The sequence below is a fragment of the Sciurus vulgaris genome, assembly GCF_902686455.1.
Source record: "Sciurus vulgaris genome assembly, chromosome: 8".
Lineage (NCBI taxonomy): Eukaryota > Metazoa > Chordata > Mammalia > Rodentia > Sciuridae > Sciurus > Sciurus vulgaris.
In genome coordinates this window covers 88,084,731-88,106,734 of record NC_136468.1, presented here as the reverse complement: position 1 = coordinate 88,106,734, position 22,004 = coordinate 88,084,731, and the positions used below count along the sequence as shown (strand labels likewise).

The following is a 22,004-nucleotide window of genomic DNA, read 5'->3' as shown; positions in this document are numbered from 1 at the left end:
GGTTCTGGATTATATCTGTCCCCTCTTCAAAATATGGGCAACTCAAGGAAAAAGAAGGTGGAACATTTTGCTTCCATTTCATTTTGATACTTACTTTTAACATATTAGTTGTTAATGGACTTCAAACCATAAGCTGTTTTAAAAAATTATTACAAGATTAAATTTTAATTCTTTCACTTGTCATTTTGACTTAATGAAAAAATGCCTTTACACTTTTGTAATGAATGTGTAATAATTTAATCAACTTTCCTTACTGGATCAAAATACTTTTTTAATTAAGAATTTAAAATCGATTGTAAACATTTTATTCCATATGTTAGTTTTAAATAGTTAATTATAAGTATAGTTGAGGGATTCTTTATTATACTGCTTTGCATTACTTATATGCAATACTATGTTTTGATACCATCCTATCAGTGTGTGTTAGGCGACAATGTAGTTAAATAAAGTAAAACATACATATATATCTTAAATATGAAATATGGATGATTTATAGCCATGCCTAGTTAAAAAATTTAACAATATCTTCTTTATTAAATATTTCAACATGAACTTTGAAATTCTGAAAGTAAAATTAATCTAAGGTGCATGACATTTCATAAACAATGAGAATGAAACTATTATAAAAATAAGTTGAGCAAGGACTTCTTGAAATTTTACACAAGAGAGAACCAGACAAGAAAATAATTTAGGAGTTTACTAAAATTTTGAAAAAGAGGCTGTGGGGAATGTTATATGGGGTCCTAGAAATCTTAATTCTTGGATACTGTATTTTTAAATAGCAGAAGAATCTTTTTTTTCTGCTTCTTCCTTTATATAAGAAGTATACCAGGTGGAAACACTGTGGCAGGAAGCAAGAGCACAGAACTACACAGCTGGTTTTCTTTTTTATTTGAGAGACTAGAGTGGGTGGGGCCAGTAGTAAGGAGCAGGGAGTGATTTGGGAATCTTGGTTAGAAAAAAGGGATTTATTTTTTCTTTCAAAGCATTAAATATTATTTATACCTGAAAGTGGATTATACTGAGAAAAACAGACCCTTGCCAGAGACATTAGCTTATATTGATATACTGCTGTGAATGACTTGTTCATATAGGAACTCACAAAATACTATAAAATGATAGTAACACATGCGTGAAAGCTTGGTGCTTGCTTTTACATGAGAATTTGTTTTATGGGCACCATAGTTTATTAAAACTTGTGTGCTTCTTCCTGGTTTAATGATGCCAAACATTCAGATAGCATTTGCTGTGCTAAGCATAAGTACAGCATACAAATTTTATTAGCTAAGTGGTGAACAGATTTGTCCAACTTAGTATTTGAAACACACTTCAACGGTTATACTCTGGTTGATAAATAACTAGACTGAATTCTACAGATATTAATGCTTTTATGTAGAAACAACCATTGTTGTATTTGTTTTCACAAAAAAATGATTCTTTTCTATAATTTGTATCCTGTTTCTTACATTTCATGCTTTAGATGTGGAAACATTTGTAGCAGACACACTGAGAGGGGAAAATTTGTCCAAGAAAGCAAAGGAAAAGAGAGAATCCCTTATTAAGAAGATAAAAGATGTAAAGTCTATGTAAGTCACTTGCCTTTAATTACTGATTTTTTGCTTAGAAGCAACATTGTAATTAGGAATTGATTTTCATAAGGAATTGATTATCATGGAGTTAAATTTTTATGTTCTTTTGTTCGTGTTAAGTACTTTTAAAAAAAGGATAAAAATATATTTCCACCAGTTTTTAAACACAAATAATACTTATCATATACCCTTTTCTTGAGAAGGTTCTTGACTATGTATTTTTCTAAGCATTCTAGCAAAATCCAACCGTTTATTTTGATTATCTGAGGGTATATTTGGTTTAAATGATAAGACATGAGTAGATCGATGATTTTAATATAAATATAGAAAATACCTCATACACTGAAAAGAGAATCCTTTTGTTACTACATTAAAGGAATAAACATGTTATAGGTATTAAAGATATAGTCTCATTTTACTACTGTACTTAGATCTTTAAAAATAATTTCACCATAAATTCACTAAGCATTTTGGAATTGTCATTTCAGCACAGGAAATAGCTTTTTCTCCCTCCATATTTGTAATATAGATTTTAGATTTGAATGTGCCACTGATTAGACCTTATTGTGATTTGCCAACCTCATTTTAAAATGTAATGTTCTTCATTTTGCAGCTATCTTCAGGAATTTCAAGACAAAGGTAAATTTCAAATTTGAACTTTTTTTTTCCTCTGTGGAGATCTTCAATAGAATAGTCTAACATATCCTGAAATTTGATAGTTGGAATCAAAATTTAAATTTCCGGGCTATATATTTAGACCTTCAAGATGAGAGTGCTAGCTCCCCCTGCTGAGAAAAAAATTAAAAAGCATATCAAGAATCGATTGCAGCCCTCTGATGGAGAAATCATATGCATTTAACATTCTTGGGTTTCATGTTTCTTAGAGTTCATTGTGGCAGAAATTTGTTAGGACAGGTAAATACCTGCAGTTACACATGGAAGAATTTAGTGAAGCAGCGGTGAGATATGAACCCAATGCTATTTAATACTGCAGAGGTTATTTTATAGAATGGCAGAAGCAGAAGGGCCTGTGGCTGGGTGCTCACACTTCACATTTTTGAAGGATACTTTAAAAACACAGCAGGTGGCTGTGTGCCTGGGGACCTCGGGTCTCAAGTGAGGTGCCCTGACCTGGAGAAATGAAGTCTTAGAGTTGAGCAGGTGCTTCAGGAGGAGCAAAAACTCCAAGGACATCGTTGTTCTATGCCTGAGACCACGAGATTTGGGGATCACAGGGCCCGATACTTGAAGGTTTCCCAAAATCTCTCCCATGTCATCTTTTGTCAGCTGCAGACAGAGGCCTTCTACCGGCTGGGAACATATTGTAACAAATGTTGTTGAAGTATTTATTACTTAAAATATTTTTAGGATGTGACTTTATAACTAAACAAAACAACCATTTGTGGGGGGAAAAACCCCAAAATAAAAACTGTAAATTTTTGTTTGATAACATGAGTAAAATCTCGAATGCTAGTTTTTTTCCTTGTGGTTCTTTTGATTTGAATAAATGTGTTGTTTCTTAGAAATTTTTAGAGATGAGAATTCAGTTTTACCTTTTTGAAATATGTGAACACACTGGTAGACCGATTGTCTTCCTTTAGATTTGAGGGGCAGCTGCTTACCACGCTGAAGACTATATCAGGAAAAGCATAGGAAGTTCCTGATACTTCATGTTTTCAGTTCTGTAAGGGGAACTCAGTATGGCCCTTATTTCCCTGATGCTAATTCATAGGTCATGACCTCTAGCTTGTGGATGCTGGTATGAGGGTCATAATATGAGGTCACTTGACCAGGATCTGAACTAGGTTCTGGGTTTGGGGAAGAAACAGTATAATATCTTCCAACTGGAGTTAGCAGGACCCGCAGAGTAATTCACATTTGTGCTGACTGATGAGAGAATAATGACAGTTCTAATAAACTAAGTACTTAACCAGACAAACCTACCAGACAAACCTAAAATCAGTTAAAAAGAAGTCACAGTTTCTTTTCACATTAAATTGTCAAGATCTGTGTGACTGAAGGGAATGAGGTTTTTTTTTTTTCCCTGTATTAAGGTTTTATTTAAGAAAAAAAAAAAACTATTAAAGAAAGAGTAGATGAGGAGACTCTTTCTCCCCAAGTACTCACTTTTTTTGTGTTCTACAGTGAATTCTAAACTATGGACTTAATCCTGTTGTGTTTTACTTTGTCACATATAGAAATGAATTCATGCATTTTAATTATGCTAGCTTTTATACAGTGTACTATTTATAGAGGAATATTAGATATTTGATTCTGCCTGTCTACTTAAAAGGCATATTTTGTTCTGGTGATTATTTATTGAACTCTTCATTGTGGCTTAATTGTGTGTATATTAAAAAATTTTAAGCTAAGAAAGCATGATGATATGAAGTCATTCTATAATTGCATATGGTTCAGTAATAGTGTAGGAACTTTCCCTTTGGAATTCTGTTTTAGAACTTGTTCAGGTGTGTGGATATTAAAATTACATTACTGAGATGCATTATTTGTCTCCAAAGAAAATGAAAGTTTATATTACTATATGAAGGAAATTGAAAAATGAGTCGAGGATAAGAGTTCAAATAATGTGGAATTCAGAGATTCACCATAATCATTTTCCTCCGAATAACTAATTTGTAGTTCAATACTGCTGTATTGAGTTAACTAATCACCAAGAGTGCTCAAAAGTAAGCCTGTGGCTAAATTGGAGGTATACCTGGGAGGAATATGAGAAGTCATTTTACCCTACAAGTATATTCAGCTTTGTTCTACAAAGACTATTTTCTAGTTTATAGGAAGAATAAAGGATGCAGACTTCATAATTGCCAAGTGATTATTCAAGACACTTCTCTTTTTTACAATAGGAATTTATTATGAGATCGCTACATTGAGTGGATTCAATCCTAAGTATGTTTTGGGTACTGTTCCCCTCTTATATTTTCCCCTGTGTGTTTTAGATTGTCCTCATCCAGGGAGAACTGCAAAGAATTTCTTTTGGCTGTTTTCCTGTTTCTTTCTCTCATGTCAAAATAGGGTCACAGTGAAGTAAACCAAAGTTGTTTTCCTCCATTTCATATTCTTGATTTTTAAAATGAGAGTTAAATACCATATTAATACCATTATTGGGAGAAAAAAGAGCCAGGCAGAGAGGTCTTAAATAAACTAAGTAATTCAGATTTATTAATTTCAAAAAGTTTTTAATCTCTCTAATGTACAGATGTCTGTTGTGTGTCCTTCCTTCCCATCCTAATTCCTCCTTACACTTTAGCTAAAATTTTTCCATTCTGAGATTTAACAATACAGAATTACTAGTTTGGAGTATTTCAGTTCTTTAATTAATCAAACTGACATGATTATTGATATAGTAAACTGCATAGATCTAAGAAGGATTTTTTTTTCATTTTTACTTTTTTTGTGAGAATAGTTTATATTGTTAGAAACTTGTTTTGTTACAGTGGCTCCAAGATAATAAAGCTTGTTCACTAAACTAATTTTCTACTTGTTATTTGTATTTATTTCCATAGAAAACTATTGTTTTAAACTTCCCTTTTCGTTTATTAAATTTATGAAAGTTTTCCTTTTATCTCCTTACATGATCCAGTTTGGATTCCTCATCAAAGAGATCTGACAAACTGGAACTTTAAGAATACTTATCAGTTGATTTTCCGAATTCTTTAATTTTACTTGCATTTAAAAATGATTTGAATCCAGTTAGCTAAAACACATTTTGCTTGACCTAGTCTCTGTTATTCACTTGAAATATTGCTCATTTTATCTAGAGAGTGCCTTCTTACCTCAAAGTATTGTGAAAGACAGAATAACTATCTAACTTGAGTTTCCTAGTTGCAATATAGCCCAACTCTCTTAACTTATCCTTCTTCCATGCACTGGAATTATGCTGTGTGATTATTTTTTAATTGTACTGTCACATAACAGCATCATAGGACTCTTAAATGTGATTTGAAATAATTATTTTTGTAATGAGAGTAGATTACTATTTGAGTAAAGTCTATTGACTGAACTTTAACTAGAATTTTCTAGTATATATTAGATGCGTGATAAAAAGTGTTTACTTACACTATACTTGTATCTTGACCTTCTATTATAGTTTCATTGTACTCAAGTGATGATTTGGATATGATTTACTTTCTTTATAGACTGATTTATTGAAATAAGACAATGTGAAAATACCTATGCATGACACATAGTAGGTGTTCAGTAAATATTATATTAATGCATATTCACTAATTCGACTTAATTTGTCAAGAAGATTTAAGTTAATCTTGACTCATAAGTTCACTTTTTAAATAATTTTTAGGAAATTATTATACATTTTTTAACGAAGGGCATACATATTAAATGATAATTATTTCAAGAGAATGGCTTTCAAATTTGTAAAATATTAATGTCTACAGTTTTTTTTTTTTTTTTTGGCCCTGGTGATTGAACTCAGGACTTCTTATATGCTAGATAAACACTAACCATTGTTCCACACTTCCAGCCCTAGTGTCTACATTTTAAAAAATGTGAATAAATTTCACATTCGACAGCTAAAAAAATCCATTTTCTCCTTTGAAACTCTTTGCCCTCTTAATTGCAAAAAAATTATTTAATAGATTATGCCCTTAAGACTTCATTGATATTGTTAAATATGCATAGATTTACTTAGAAAGCAATTTCTTTTGACCTTCTCATTTGTACTATTTCTTAAGTTTATCAATGGACTGAATAACTTGCTAAAAATAGCAGTACTGTTAGGTAAGAAGGCATCTATTTTAGTTTGTCCTAATGGAATCCTTAAGAGTAGCAGAAAAGTCAGAAGTTTGGATGATGTTTAATTTCCTTTCCCTTAGTCTTCCTAATATAGTACATTTTCTGTTGAAAGTTGGCTCCACAATGAAATTTGAGCAGATAACTTGCAGCTTTTTTCTTCCACCACCGACCCCCACCCTTGCCCTTGTACAAATGTGGTTAGCACGTTTGAGATTCTGGGGCCTCTGTAGTGGTAGAAGTCTATTTCTGAGGCAGTACTTGAGAAATAGTGTGCTTATTTTAAAGCCGTGCCTCAGTTCAGTGTAAGAAATTATCTTTACTATTTACATGCTATAAAGTACCTTTCCTATTGTGGAAGAATTATGAGGAGGATCTTCTTATTTTTCAGTGACCTATATCCTTTTAAGAATTCAACTTCCCTTAGGAAATTACAAGTTAAATGCTTAATTCTAAAATTAGATCAGACAAGTAAACCAAGTAGAGAATTAAACTGAGTAGAGAAACAAAACTAATTTGTTTTCATTTGGACTAATCCCCTCAAGTTTGTCTTTCATGTTATGTAGTAAAGAATAGTTACCATCTAAATTGTATGCATTAATTTATTATTTTTTCTTTTAAATTAATGTTTAGTAATTATACAGGCTGTAGGGTACAGTGTAGTATTTCAGAGTGTGGATAAAATGAGTACTAAATTTTAGAGATGTAATGTTTTTAGATATTTAATGTTTATCTGATTGTTGAAAATCGCACTGTATTTGAGGACAAGCAGTAAATGGGGTGACTCACCATCAATCGTAGTAGAGATCAGTGGTAGCAGAGTTGAGTCGATCTTGGGCCACCTTTCCAGGCTTTTAGGAAAATGTTAATTGATGATGAGCTGTAGCGATTTGAACCCAACTATTATAAATTTAAAAATAGATATCAGAGAAATACGCTGCTGTGGTACAATTAAATGTCGATTCTGTTGTGATATTTAAGCTGCCACTGAAATTAAAGGAAGGAAAGCCTTGGATTATTGTCTTTTAGGCTGTTAACTTTGTATCGTTAATTAAACTTTTGAAAGTTGTAGGATAAATCAAATGCTTTTCTAGGGAAACAAGAAACAGTATTAATGAGCAACAACCCCGTAATTATCCTTGTGAGTACATAACAGGGACACATTCATGTCTTTTCTTTGCGCAATAACTTTTACAAAGAAGTATTTTTAAACTGATCATTAATTTTATGACCACAGAAATGAGATGCAAAATTTATGCTGTTGTCATTGGCACAGGCTCAAGGCACCACTGACATTATGTGCGATTGTAATAGAATGGCTGCCAACTAATGATTCTGTAGACATTTCATTTGAGCATGCTTTTCTTTTAGATGTCTGATTAGTCTGTAATGCTTTCAATTATGTCTGTAAATTGTATTGGATACGTTTACCTGATGCCCATTGTTGATTTGGAGTTCAGCTTTTTATTACATAAACTCAAGTTGAACATTTTCCTTTAATTTATAGAAGTCTTTGCAGGTAAAGCTTCAGATACTTAGCCCCTGGGGAGGAAAAATGCTTTGCACTACTCAACAGCGACCCCTGTGTTCAGTTAAAGCTCCCTATAAGACAGCAGTTTTTACTTTATTGGGTTGAAAAACAAGATTAGTGAGGGGGGAAAAGGGATGGGTCATCCATCACTGGGCCAACAATAAGATGAAGAAGGTCACAATGAAAAGTGATAGTACATATCTCTTAATGCAGTTGTTAAAAAGGGGCTTCCATGTACGATGCCACATTGATGCTTTACTTTCTGAGTGAATTCAAAGGAAGTTGGGGATGAGGATGGGGAGGGAAGCGATCAGGCCAATAGCAGTAGTTAATTTATTTTCTCTCAGATAAATGTCACACTGAGTTTTTGAAAAATAATACTTTCAGTTAACTGCATTTCTTAGAATGGGCAAAATGGAAGACAATTTTATAATCAAAAGATTAAAAAAAGAAATCACCGAAGTCTTCAACATATCAGTGACCAATTTGTTTAGAATATTCTTTTTATTAAATATTCAGTTTACAGCCTAATAATGATCTTTTTATATGCGTAATATATAACATATATCAAATGCAGATTGGTATGTGCATCTATGTGTATGTGTGTGTTTATAATATACTTTACACACGTGTACACATAAAACTTACAATGAACATTACCAAAGGATAATAAACTACTGTTGATTTTCAAAGCTTTTAAATTACCCATTCATTTCTACATAGAGCTTGAAATTTAAACCTGAGAATATGAATTTTTAAAAAATACTTTTCATATATTCTTTGGTTTTGCTGTTTTTTGTAGTCATAACAGCATAATATACTAAGTGCTAAGTTCTGATGATGTATTTGAAGTATCCTGATACCTTCATTTTTAAAAATTTATCAAGTTTTATTGTTTTAGTGTGTGCGATACAAGACATCCTCAGAAAATTCATACTATAGAAGTTATTTCTTAAGAATATAAGGATACTCTAGCAACTGAAAGTAACTTGAGAATTTTGTGACCTCCGCTATTGCATATTCCATGTACTATCATAACTTGTTCAAAATGTTTTTGGTAGCTCTTTTTCACATTCTTTCTTACCTTATATTTGATATCTGAGCATTCTTGTTTTCATAAGAGAAATATTATAAGGAATCACTGAGTGTTTTGAAAAGTACTTGGAACATGTCAAAAGAAAGATAAGTTGAAATCTGAAGAATGAGAAGTATTTATGTGTATTCTTTGGAATTTCAATCAGGGAAGAACCATTATCATATTTTGTACACCTAGAGGTAAAATCCTAAGAATGACAAGATAGCCATCCCTGTATTCTGCTCTTGCTGTCTTCATGTCTTAAAAGAGGCTCTTTGCTTTATCAAAATTTTCCTGTGCTGGAAAATAGGGAGGTACCCATGCAAAATAGGTGTCAGGGGATATAGACATCCTTTTGAAGAGTCTAATAGCTTTAACCTGGATCTGCCCAGAAACTGTGGCCCAAAAGTAATGCTATAGAACTCTAGGCTTCCCTGCTGGGATTTTCACCAGGACTTTTGAAACACCCCTGAGGTGGCTGGTTTTCTCTTGAATCTGCAACAGGTAACTTGAATTGTTAACGGTTAGATACTTGACAACAGTATTAAACATACTTTTTCTTTAATGTTGAATCTGTGCAAAAAATGAGTGCTTGTATATTACTGGGCTAGCAAATTGCTGATTCAGCGTTTTATTAAAACATTATTTCAACTAAGTATATGGAAAAAGCCCAAACCACAAGATCTTATCATGGGGGATTGAATGACCTAAAACAAACAGGCAGACAAACTCCAAACAAACCAATTTAGGATTTGGAAATCAAGTATGAAACCGGCCAGAACATTTTTAAAAATGGGTGACAACATACTACTGAATGAACACAAAGTGTTTGTAAATCATCTCGTTTGAATTTTAAAAGGATTATATGAGTTTTAAATCTGTTTTCCCATTAAGGATTCCAACTCTTAAAAATACAACTCTTTTTAATCTACCCTAATGTAATCCTGTGATTTTTAATGAAATAAAAAGTATTCATATGGCTTCACATCACCAATTTCTCATTATCATTTTTCAAAATTACTGAGTAGGTAAATGGAATTACTTGAATTATTTTCTTTGTTGTACTTTCCATCTTTGGGGGTATTGATATTTTAATTTTTTATTTGTTTTGGGTACATGCTTTGTTTTATCTTGCTTCTACATTTTGAATTCTTTATAGAGATCATCATAATTTAGGGACTGTATCCTTTCGTGTCACAGATAAGCAGTTGTCTATTGGTTTTGAGAAACTGACCACATTTACATAACAATGAATACAAACTAAAATAGGACCTGTTTTAACCTCATTCAGAAAGTTTTGTTTTCCCATTACAGTGACTGAACTTAATAGTAAAACTTAACTCTTCTGACTAGGTTACATTAGTTCAGATGGCTAAATTATAGAAGGCATTTCTCTGATTCTTTTACAGATGATGCAGAAGAGGGGGAAGAATATGATGACCCTTTTGCTGGACCTCCAGACTCTATTTCATTAGCCTCAGAACGATATGACAAAGATGATGAAGCCCCCTCTGATGGTATGTGACGTTTTTCCATAGAATTTACCTCTTGCCACTTTAACACAAAGCAGTGCTTTTTGTGGAGGTAGTGGTCTTATCAGAGAGCTGAAGGCTGAGGCTTCCATGAACTCACCTTTACCAGAACCTTTTAAGGAACGGAAGAGCTCTCTCTAGTGGTCCTAGTTGAGGTTTCCCTAAAAATGTAGTTGCTTCTTTTTCTAGAAAATTTTTAGAATATTAGGAGAGTGTTTGCATTACCATGCGAATATTATTAGTAACAGTTTGTTGGCTAGTTTGATATTATCAGATTCTTGCTTAATTATATTGTGCATTAATGGTTTGCTGTATTATTTATTTTATAAATAATGAAAAAGGTTTTTGAGCTTTTTTTCTGAAAACTTCTTGCAAAATGAGTTAATAAAATATTAAATTAATTATTCTTACATTGCCTTTTCACATTGAGACAGTTTTTATCAAATGCTTCGTTTAAAACACATTTTCATTTTTATGATTGTCACTTAAAAATGCCTTATATTATGCAGTAATATTATAATATTTTTGTATTAATTGAACTAGTAATAAAGTTGATTGTTTATCTCTTAGTAATTTCTAAAAACTATTGAATGTTGCCAAAGTTATGGAACTTGTTTTAGTACACCATGTGCTTTCTCTGTTATAGCCAATTGAGTGCATCTACATGATAGAAACCTTATAAGGGTGATATATAGTTATAAATTAAGAATGTGTATCGATAAATTAGCCATGCATATTAATTTGTGGCACTCAAAGTTTCACATAGACATAGAAATGAGTAATGTCTTCTGCCACTATATGATGATCAAACTGTGCAGTTCCATCTCTAAATACAATTGCTGAATGAAAATATGCTTCCTGCAACAGAGCACTCCACATTTTATGTTATCCAGATTATTCCCTTTGGAAACATAAATTGCTTTTATGAGGTATAAAATTATGTCTATTGCAGAACAGGGATAAGTCAAGTACATGCATAAGTGATAAACATTCTAACCACTGATTCAGAACAAAACAATCTTTTTTTATATCCATAACTTTGTACAATGTGTAGCAATAATAATCATATCCATTTTATGTTGAGTTTTACATTTAATTTCTATTTTTAAAATAAGGGATTTTTTCTCTTATATTTCCTTTTTATCTTTTACAAAGATGTACATTTCTCTTCATTTGTACTTATCATCCAAAACAGAGCATCATCTTTTCTACCCTCATCTTCAGAACCTTTTCTGTTAGAAAATGATTTATAATTGAGGAAATAATATTTTCTGGTCAAACAGTGAATTATCATCTTTGTTGTACTGTTTTTCAGATGTTCTTCAATTATTTGTTTTGCTTCTCTGTATAATGTTGGTAGCTAAGAATGAGTGTGTATTTGTATACGTACACATATACAAAGTATTTATACCTCAGGGGATAAACACACACATGCACACAGAATGTTCTCATAGAGTAAATATCCTTAGAGTGTCTCAAAATAGCATAAATATTTTGATGTACACGGGAGCATTATATGCATTCTTTAAAAATTGCAAGAAAAAAAACCCCAGCAATTAAATATGTACAAGAGAGTTTTATACACAGTGACTTGTTATTATATTATATTGTCTTTATATGATTATTATGTTTTCTTAAGAGTAAAAACTTTATCACATTTTCATAAACAAATATACAGGAAATAGGTTAACATGAAAAATATTTGCTGTTAAAAGATTATAAATATTTGAATATTTGATGACTTTTTATAACACCAGCTTTTTCGTTAAATATTGGTTCATACTATTAATGTTTAAGAAATTCTTAAGCAAATCAGAAATTTAACTTTTAGTATTACTTATTTTTAAATATAGATAACATGATTTTTAATGGTTTCACATTTTCTTCTAAGTATGTTTTTCTAGGTTAATTTTCAAACTACCACTTGGACTTTTAATCTACTCTTAAGACATCTCATCATCTCAGTTTTTCTCCCTGCAATTTAGATTTTTGTCTGTGTTCTCTTTCTTTTGCTGAGTAAATTTTCCTTTATTATGTGACCTCAGTCTAATAATGTATTAATTATAAAAAAAGATAATGCATTTAACAATAAGTATAACCAATTTAGCACAGGTCACCAAAAGGCCTTTTGTCAAATCAGATTGTTGTTTTGTCCTTTTGACTTTTACCTTATGGTAGGCACTAACAAAGTATCTGAACTTTGATGGATTATAAACTCTAAACATGATATGTATTTTTCATAATGCTAATGTAATTTTCAAGGTACTGAAAAGGTCAAACCTGCACATCTCTATGTGCATTCTAAGTCTGTCTTTCCCTTTAATATTTCTTTTTCTCTGTTCCTCTGGTTCAAAAGTTCACTCAGTTCCCAAATGGCCACCTAATTTTCCAGTTATTCCCTCAAGCCATATGTGTTTTGGTTTCTTTATGGTTTATTAGGTACTGTAGGAAAGTAGCATAAGTTATATCTTCTAATGAAATTCAAGCACACTTCAGTGATGCTTCGACTTGATTGCTGGTAGCAATTAAATCACAGCCAAGGAGAATAATGCATAATCTCACAAGGTCCAGACACCGTATAGAAAATGAATAGGAATGAAAACAGAAAACAAAAACAAAATCTCCAAACCCTGCCAGACACACTGTTTCCAGCTTGCCCTTTTTTTTTCTTTCTTTCTTTTTTTTTTATTGGCCAGCTGCCTGATTGATAGCAAAATCATAACTTGCTGCATGCTAACAGGCAGAGTTCACTTGTAGGTTATTGTGAGCTGATAAAGGGTTAGATGGAGTTTTGATTTTCGCATTGGACCTTGGTACATCAGATTAATGGAATTTCAATGAGAGACTAAGAGTAGCCACAGCTTTGTCACAGAAACAGATGGAGATTCTATAGTCATGTCCACTCATTAATACTAGTTGCCTGAAAGGTGTGCTGCTTCTCTATACAAAAGAGTTGATATAATTGATTTTTGAGTGGTACATTGAAAAAAAGTACCTTATTGATGACTAGAATTGTAACATAAATGGTGACAGATTTTTGTGTGTCTTGTAACATAAAAATATTGTACTTTGTAATTTTTTCTCCTTTCTCTTTGGAGACAATTTTTTATTTTTTTTAAGAGAAATACATTCTAAGAACAATTGCAAAAAAAAAAAAAAAAGAGAGAGAGAGATAAAATGCCATGCTAAATTACCTTTTAGGAAAAAGAATAAGACTTTACATTTTATTTATAAATGATTATATGACTTCTATCGGAGCTTCATTTTTGTATGGTAATATTTTTAGAAAGCATATTTATTAAAAGTTTTATTTTATTTGCTGTATGCTTTATTTTTTCTGGAAAATTAAAAAACGAATCATAGTGGTTTCTAAGCTATTGTAGATTACTGTTGGAAGTTTTATGCTTATCCTTTGACTGGAGATATATTGCAGTGTTAATATTGTTAGAGATAATGAGACTTAAAACCTTAAAGAAGAATATTCTTTATTGTACACATGTTACAATGTTCGGGCACCAAGTCGTAGATATCAGGTAGCCTTTAGACACTATATAATGACTTAAGTTTCCATTTTTCTATTCTGAAATCATTTTTCATTTATTTTTGTCATTTGTGAAAGAAAGCTTCTAACCATATAGTATTGTGGAGAGTCCCTGAGGTAGGTGAAAGGATTCAGTGAGCTAGAAGACATATTGGCTCTGCTCATCAATGATAGGTCGAAGGATCCCAGTGGACATTTGTTACAAATCTGATTCAGTCCTAGACCATAATCACTTTGTGGATAAGAATCTGGAACCTCTAGGGTGTGAATGTAGGAAGGCTAAAATGAAACTAAAGATATAGAAGAATCATTTATTGTCCGGGTATCTTCCTAACTGAAAATTTCCAAATGAAATAAAGCTGTGGGCATTGGCAAGGGTATAGGTTTATATGAAACAGTGTTTGTTTAGAAATGGAGCTATTTTTTTAAAGCTTGGAATTAGAAATGGTTAAACTACTTTGATCATAATTTAAAATATTATATGATATCTTTTCCTTTTAGATTTAACTTATTTTAAGAAAATCCTATGTATAAAAATTTGGGTTTATGAAACATATAAATCACATATCCCAGAAGATTTATTTTAAAAGAATTGTTTCTAGGATGCCTGTATATCATGAGTGCTCATAATGCATCTAAAACATCCATAGGCACATTCATGTATTTAATGTACCAAGCTTTTGAGGAAGTTTTCTTTGGGGGTGTGTGTGTGTGTGTGTGTAAAGTTAGGTGTAGCACTAATCAGTTCTTATAAAAGTCAAGCAATAAATGTTTTATTTTTCTGAGTCTCAGTAGAAAATGAAATAATGTTTACAATCAGGATATTATAAGAAAAAGATTGAAGCTTTCAGTAAATTAACCACTTAAAGTAAATGGTTTTCTACCATGGTCATGTAGTTTTTTTCTATTTTAAATATTTTTTGTTTTTATTTGTAGATGGGCACAATACGTTTATTTTATTTATTTATGTGATGCTGAAGATTGAACCTAGTGCCTCACCCATGTGAGGCAAGTCCCCTACCACTGAGCTACAACCCCATGTGGTTTTTGATACTTAAAATTATACCTTTGTATTTTATTCTGAGTATTTATTTATTTATTTATTGTTATTTTGTGGTCTGGGAATCAAACCCAGGGCCTTGTACATGCCAGGCATGCACTCTACCATTGAACTGTACCCTTGGCCCCCTAAGAATTTAATTTCCAACTTGAACATATTTTGTGTATTTACATATTAATATTATACTTGTGTTTTAAAACTTTAATAGTTATATTGGTATACCTAGTTGCTAGCTTGTGCATGTGTTAGCAGTGTAAGAACAATGATTATTTTAGTTATTTCTTATTAATGTGTATAGCATAGTTTTGAGAATTTTGGCAGAAGGGAGGGGATTATAGTTTGGGGAAAGGAAAAAAGTAAATAACATGTTTCCAACCTTAAAGATATATATTGAGGATATAAATCACACAGATGTGAAATATCTTTGTGATACAAAGATACAAAGGAGTAAATAAAGGCACATAGCCATTAAGAATCATCTTTCTATGTTTTATGCTACTAAATGGGAAACTATATCAGAGTAAAACAAGTGGGCAAATGAGACTGTGGCAAAATAAATTACATAAGAAAGAATGCAAAAGTAATACAACTCAACATTGTGAAAAACATTATGAAAAACAGTGCATCTTATTTATTTACAGTTATTTACACAATACATGAAGAAGGGTGCAGGATATCTGGATAAGGCAATGAGGGATTCAAAGAGGAGTAAGATAAAGTTCTTATTTTTTAAAAATATGTAATTGAGATGGGAGGAAAAGACAGTCACCTAAAATAAGATAATTAGCATTCTAGTAATCTAGAGTAAGCTTGATTCCAAAAATAATAAACATTATGTGTTGCTATATTCTATGATGTGATCTATACCAAGGCAAATAATTGGTTTCATTGATTTTACTCTCTTAATTTATTGGTTGAATCAGTCATATGTGTGAATAAAACAAAGCCTAAACTTTATACCTAAATTCTGAATGATTTTAGGGTAAATTGTAAAGGGGGGACTTTTATTTAAGTTTTGTGTGGTGCTTGAAGGTTTCTGGAGAGAGTGGGAAAAGATCCTGAAAACAAAATTTGGAGTAGAATTCCAGCAATCAGATTTTAATACTCATTGATGATAATTTGTGTGGTCAAGGACAAGTCACTTCACCTTTCTGGGTTTTTGTTTTCTGGTTTGTGCAGTGAAGTATTTGGAATTTCCCTAGAGCACTAAATGCTTTTGTCTGCATTTTAGAATTGTAAACTTAATGGTAACAGTGAGGTGATTTGTTGAAGAAAATAGGTTTTGTGGGTGTTAAGCAGAGGTAAGGTTGAATAGGAAGGAGTAGGAGCTCTTGAAGATAAATGCATGGTTTACAGTAGGAACTAAATGCCAAGTTCATTTGAGGGCTTTCCTTTGATTTGGTAGCCATTAACAGATTCCCGAAGCAATTACCAATGTGGTGAGTGCATATTTGGGGGTATTGCCTTGGCAGTTAAATGTAGTTAGAATTAAGGCAAAAAGACCAGTTAGTAGAATCAGCAAGACAAATGCTGTGCTATATTATGTATTTTTAATTTTTATTAAAAATTTTTTCTTAGTTGTAGGTAGACACAATACCTTTATTTTATTTATTTATGTGTGGTGCTGGGGATTGAACCCAGTGCCTCATACATGCTAGGTGAGCACTCTACCACTGAGCCATAACCCCAGACCCTGTATTATTTATTTTTAATCTTGACAGGCTCTCTGTGAGGTTGATATTATTATTATCTGACAATTGAGGGAACCTAGGGATAGAGATGAGATAATACGATTTGCCCAAAGTCTTATAGCTACCAAGTGGTAGAACCGGGATTTGAATTCCTTTCTGCCTGAGTCCAGGGCTTGTGCTGTTCTCAAAGCCATTACGTTTTCCCTTTTCCCTGGCTAGATACTTTGCTTTTGTTTCAGGGGGTGTTGACAAGAGCCTGGGTTAGAGTATTGGACAGTGTGCTGAAAGGGAAGTGCTTTTCATATCTCCCTTTTCAGCATACTGTCTGGACTTCAATAGAGTCAGCATCACCTAGGAGCTTATTAGAAGTACTGAATGTCTGTCCCCACCTACTGAATCTGAATCAGTACTTTTAACAAGATCCCCAAGTATATGTCAGAGTTTGAGGAGCTCTGTTCTAGAGGCATTTGTCATACTGACTCTTCTTGTAGCTCAAAAAAAAAAAAAGGCAACCAAGCAATTGCATGTACGGGCTGCTCATGAACATTTGTGACCAGGCATTGCACTGGGGAAAACCTTGAGGTAGGTGAAAAATAATCTCTGTGGTCACCTGCCTTCACTTCCAGTACTTGTTTCTGTCACTTGAAACCCTTATACTGTAGCTTCCTAAGCTGTACAGGGGCCCCTTTCCAAGGATGCTGTCTGTGGGTAGTTGTCCCATTTTGGAACCTTTTTCTAGAGTTTCTTTCTCCTCAAACTCTGCTAGGTAAGGCTCTGATAAATTATTCCTTAGAATATTTGCATGTTCATAGGGGCAGTGCCTTTAACACAGGGGAGTCCAAGCCTCACTCATAGATCTTGAGGCATCAGCACAGGCCAGGGGTAAAGATGTTATTTTAGAGTATCATCTCTCATGAGATTTAGGCTTATCTTTCTTAATGTGCACATGTGGATTTGATTCCATTCTTTGAGTTCGGAGAGATTACAGTTAGGGCTTCCTGTCTTTGGTTGTGCGTCCTGTTTACAAATTGAGCCAAAGAGTGAGTTTAGAGTCAAACTCAAAGAGCAGAGTTCATTAAGACAATGAAATGACTAATTTGGATGTAGAAAGGAGTGTTATCCTGGCATAGGACCCCAAGGAGAGTGCCTTTTCTCCAGGAAACCTAACATGGAGGTGGCCGTGCCCATGGTTAGAGTAGCACCTTCAAGGAAATAAAAGGATTACAAGGTTTAAAATGAATATTGATTAATAAGTCTGGCACTGTCTGCCAGATTCTTTCATGGAATTTCTGTCTTTTAATCTTAAGAGGTAGTTCAGAACTACCTCTTAAGGAGACATTTTCCCTTTTTTTAATTCAGTCTCTAGACATTTCCCCTTTTTAAACTTAAAATATGGAGACTGAGAAAGGACTAGAACTTTAAATTCTGAGTAACATTTCAATTTCTTTGGTCTTTCTACTCCATGATAATTATAAAATTAAACTAGCATTTGTTTTTAAATTATAGAAGACATGTGTGTGGTTAAAAATAAAAAAAAGCAGAGGGTGTACAATACAAAGAAATAGCTTTTTATTTCTGCCCTATCCTACCCTTAGGACTGCTTCCCAGAGGCCACTGTTCTTACAGGTTCTTCTGTAGTTTCCAGAGCAACTTTATTTATGTTTAAATATATTTTCATTTTTAATTGGGATATAGTAATTATACCTATTTGTGGGATAGAGTATGTATAACATATTAGAATAACTACAAATTACACTTCTTGGTCTTGTTTGACCAACTATAAATGGTATTTTTTGACTCCTACAACGCTGGATACTTCCTTAAAGCTTCTCTCCCATTTCTGCCTCCCAAGTTTTTATTATTTTATTCTTAGTTCTTTTTGTGTTAATTTTTGACTTAATCTTCTTTTCCTCTTCTCCCACCTTCCTCCCTTCCTCCCCCTCTTCCTCCCCCGACTACACCTCCTTCCCCTCCTCCTGGTCCCTTTCCTCTACTGATCTCCCTTCTATTTTCATGAGACCCCTCCATCTTCCTTTTTCCTCTCTTCCTTCCACATATGAGAGAAAATATACAACCCTTGACTTTCTGAGTTTGACCCTTTTATTTTTTATTTTGTGACAGGGTCTCGCTGTGTCCAGACTGACCTTGATCTTGCAATCCTCCTGCTTCAGCCTCCTGAGCAGCTAGGGTTACAGGTGTGGGCTATCATACTTGGCTTATGATATATTCTTATTTTTTAATGTACCAACCTCACTGCCTATTGATTTTACTTTGAAATATCAAGAAATTAGCACACCCAGCCTTCTTCTCATCTCTCTTTCCACTCCTCAATTTTGGTTTTTTAAAAACGACATTATTTTTGCAGTGTTAAGCTCTCTAACATTTATATTTGATTTCCTGACTCTAAATTGACTGCTTTTGTCTGCAAGTTGGATTTTGAACATTGGTCCTTTTCCTTCATGCCACTAAGTTTTCTTTGAAGGTCTGGAGATCCTTGTTGAAGGAATCCTCTTAGGAGTGAAGAGCTACTGGAATGGCGAGGAAGCTTGTGTGGGAGTCTTTGCGAATCTACTGTTCTAGAAGGCTCTTCTTTGCATGGAAGTCTGAATGGGACTTTGCCTGGAGAGTGAGTAAGGTGGCTTATAAGGCACCTTAGTGAGGAACAGAGAGGCAGACTGGTACCCACCCCCCCCCAAATTGCTGAAGTAAGTAGGATATTACGTGAGAAAGTTAAATGCCTTTGTTTCATTACTAGCTAAAGGGTTTCACCCTCTCCATCATGTTTTTTTTTTTTTTTGGTGCTGGGTGACCCTCTGTTCGAATTCTCTCTGGGCTCCAGTGTTCTCACTGGGAACTGTCCTCAGGCTAGCATACCTTGTTTAGAGGGTGGAGTTCAGGATTTAACCCAAACACACACAAACCTTTACTGCCAGCTACTTTTGAGAATGGACTCAATGGTTCTTGCTGGTTTGATTACAGTTCTTTAATGAGTGCCTCCTCCTCATACTGTCACTCTGTTTACAGCATCTCTGCCGCTTCTTCCTGAAAACTTGCCCTCATTCCCCTCGGTGTCTTCCTGGCTTTGATGTCCCTTGCTGTAACTTCATCATTCCAGTCTTTTCTTTTTTACTTGCTAGGAATTACTTGGAATTTTTTATCCACTGAAGATACCTTTTCTTGACTATTGATGTGATTAAGACTATTTATTTATTGCAGTGCTGGGGATTGAAACTCATAGCCTCACACTTGTTAGCAAGCATTCTACCACTGTGAACTATACCCCCAGAACTTTTAAAAACATTCAGAAAGGGGCTGGGGGTGTAGCTTAGTGCTCACTTATCATATGCAAGTCCCTTGGGCTCAATTTCTGGCACCATGTGTGTGCAAGCGTGCTCTCCCTCCCTCTCCCTCTCCCTCTCCCTCTCCCTCTCCCTCTCCCTCCCTCTCCTTCTCTCTCTCTCTCATGTGTACACACCACACATATTTTTCCAGGGGGACTTCAGCAATCTATAATGCCATTTTAATAACACCAAGAGACTGCTTTATCCTATTTCACAACTGGTCTATTAGAATAATTCCTTGGGGAAGAAGTAAGCTCCCTGGCCACCAGTCAAGAGGAAATCAAAATAAATATGCCAATCTGGCCTTGGATATAGATACTTAACTTTCTGGAAGAACCTGGATTCTATAAGCAATAACAGAGAACCATCCTTTCCCCTAAAAGAATTGTAGTCTTACTGTGGGTACAGTGAATGCATACTTCACAGTTAGGAGCCTTACCAACTCTATTCAGATTCAGAAATGTGTGACATTGGCAATAAATACTCCAAGAGATCAGAAAAAGAAGCATTGCATACTGGTATCAGTGGAAGAGGCTTGGGTTTAAACTAGAATTTAATAAGGTTGGATGCAATTTTAATTAGTAGAAAGTGGAGGGAAGAATGCTTTTCTGAGAAGCTGAGGGAACAGAGAATAAGAAGAAATGGAGCTAGAAATGAGCATAGTTTGAGGAAATATGGAAAGACTAACATGACTAAGAAAGGTTGGAGAAGATCAGGCGATGAGGTTGACCAGAGTGGCATGGAGAGTGGCTCTGGCTTTTGGTACCGATTCAACCACCAACTGAGCTACTCTAGTTAAGGCATGAATTGGCTTCTGCTTCTTTAAAAAGATTTAATTATTTTAGGCAAGGTAAAAACCAAGTATTGAGTACTTTAAATGCTCAAAAGGAGCTGATTCTGTAATGATCCATTTTAGACTTTTGAGCTAGACAGTATGATGAAAAGTGGTATTTTAGGTAGACATAGGTAGTTGTGCTATATAGATGGATTGTAGGGGATTTAGTCAGTGCGATAAGAGGCTATTCCATTAAGCCATATGTTCAGTGATCAGAGACTTGACCATGAGAAGGACAATGAAACTTGAAAGGAGAGGATACATATGAGGACGAATAGACAGGTAGTAGCTATGTGTAGAATTTAGAAAAAAGACCAAAGATGATTATAAAATTCTAAATTTTAATGACTAAGAAAATTGACCGAAATGTGAATTTGGAGAACAAGTTTGGAGAAGATGAAAATGTTGATAAGTTTGGGTTTGAAAGTGGAACTGAGCTAACAGTGGACATCCAAACTGCCTATTAACTAGCTCAAAATATGGGAATGGAGCTTTGCAGAACCTTTGCTTACCCTTCTTTTTCATCCCTTTTTTGGCAGATATGAGACATACCTCAGTTACCCTAAAAATGAAATATAGTGGTTGAGAATCATTTTGTTTGTGTTCACATACTAGCCTCCAGCAAGTTTGTGGCCTCCAGCAAGTTGCTGAGTTTCCTCATTTATCAAATGAGGATAATAATTGTACCCGTATCCTATCGCTGTTACAAGGATTAAATATAAGATTATATAAATTAAAATTAACAAATTCAGTATAATTATAAAATGATTAATATAAATTTATGTAAATATAAAGCACATAAAGAAATTAGAATACTTCCTGACTGATCGTAGGGATGTATTAAATTCAGGTTATTATTATCCCGTCTATTTTGAAGATTGCTTTGTATGTTTTATTTCTGTGTTTAAAACAGCTGTGTGCATGAGGGCTCATCCATCTTCTGTACTGTGTAGCTTACATGCTTCACTGGCTAAGTTGTATTTTGTAGGATTTGCAGTTGGAAGTTTTAGGGATTTAAAATACATGATCATTTTTTAAA

General features: G+C 33.5%; 1 protein-coding gene and 1 long non-coding RNA gene across 5 annotated transcripts in view; both read left to right on the top strand.

Annotated features, from left to right (window-relative positions):
• Positions 1–22,004, top strand: part of SKAP2 (src kinase associated phosphoprotein 2) — a 172,103-nt gene that overhangs the window by 8,414 nt on the left and 141,685 nt on the right. For 3 of the 4 annotated variants that reach the window (XM_079150582.1, XM_079150583.1, XM_079150584.1), the window contains exons 2-4: positions 1,481–1,586; positions 2,203–2,228; positions 10,375–10,482. In XM_079150582.1, the coding sequence (XP_079006708.1) occupies positions 1,481–1,586; positions 2,203–2,228; positions 10,375–10,482 (240 nt within the window). Of the gene's footprint in view, positions 1–1,480; positions 1,587–2,202; positions 2,229–10,348; positions 10,483–22,004 lie in introns of all 4 variants that reach the window. The other variant, XM_079150585.1, reaches the window with a different exon arrangement.
• LOC306668411 lies at positions 15,426–20,845 on the top strand. The gene is made up of 2 exons (XR_013765865.1): positions 15,426–15,678; positions 15,740–20,845. It is a non-coding gene; the product is annotated as an uncharacterized lncRNA (long non-coding RNA).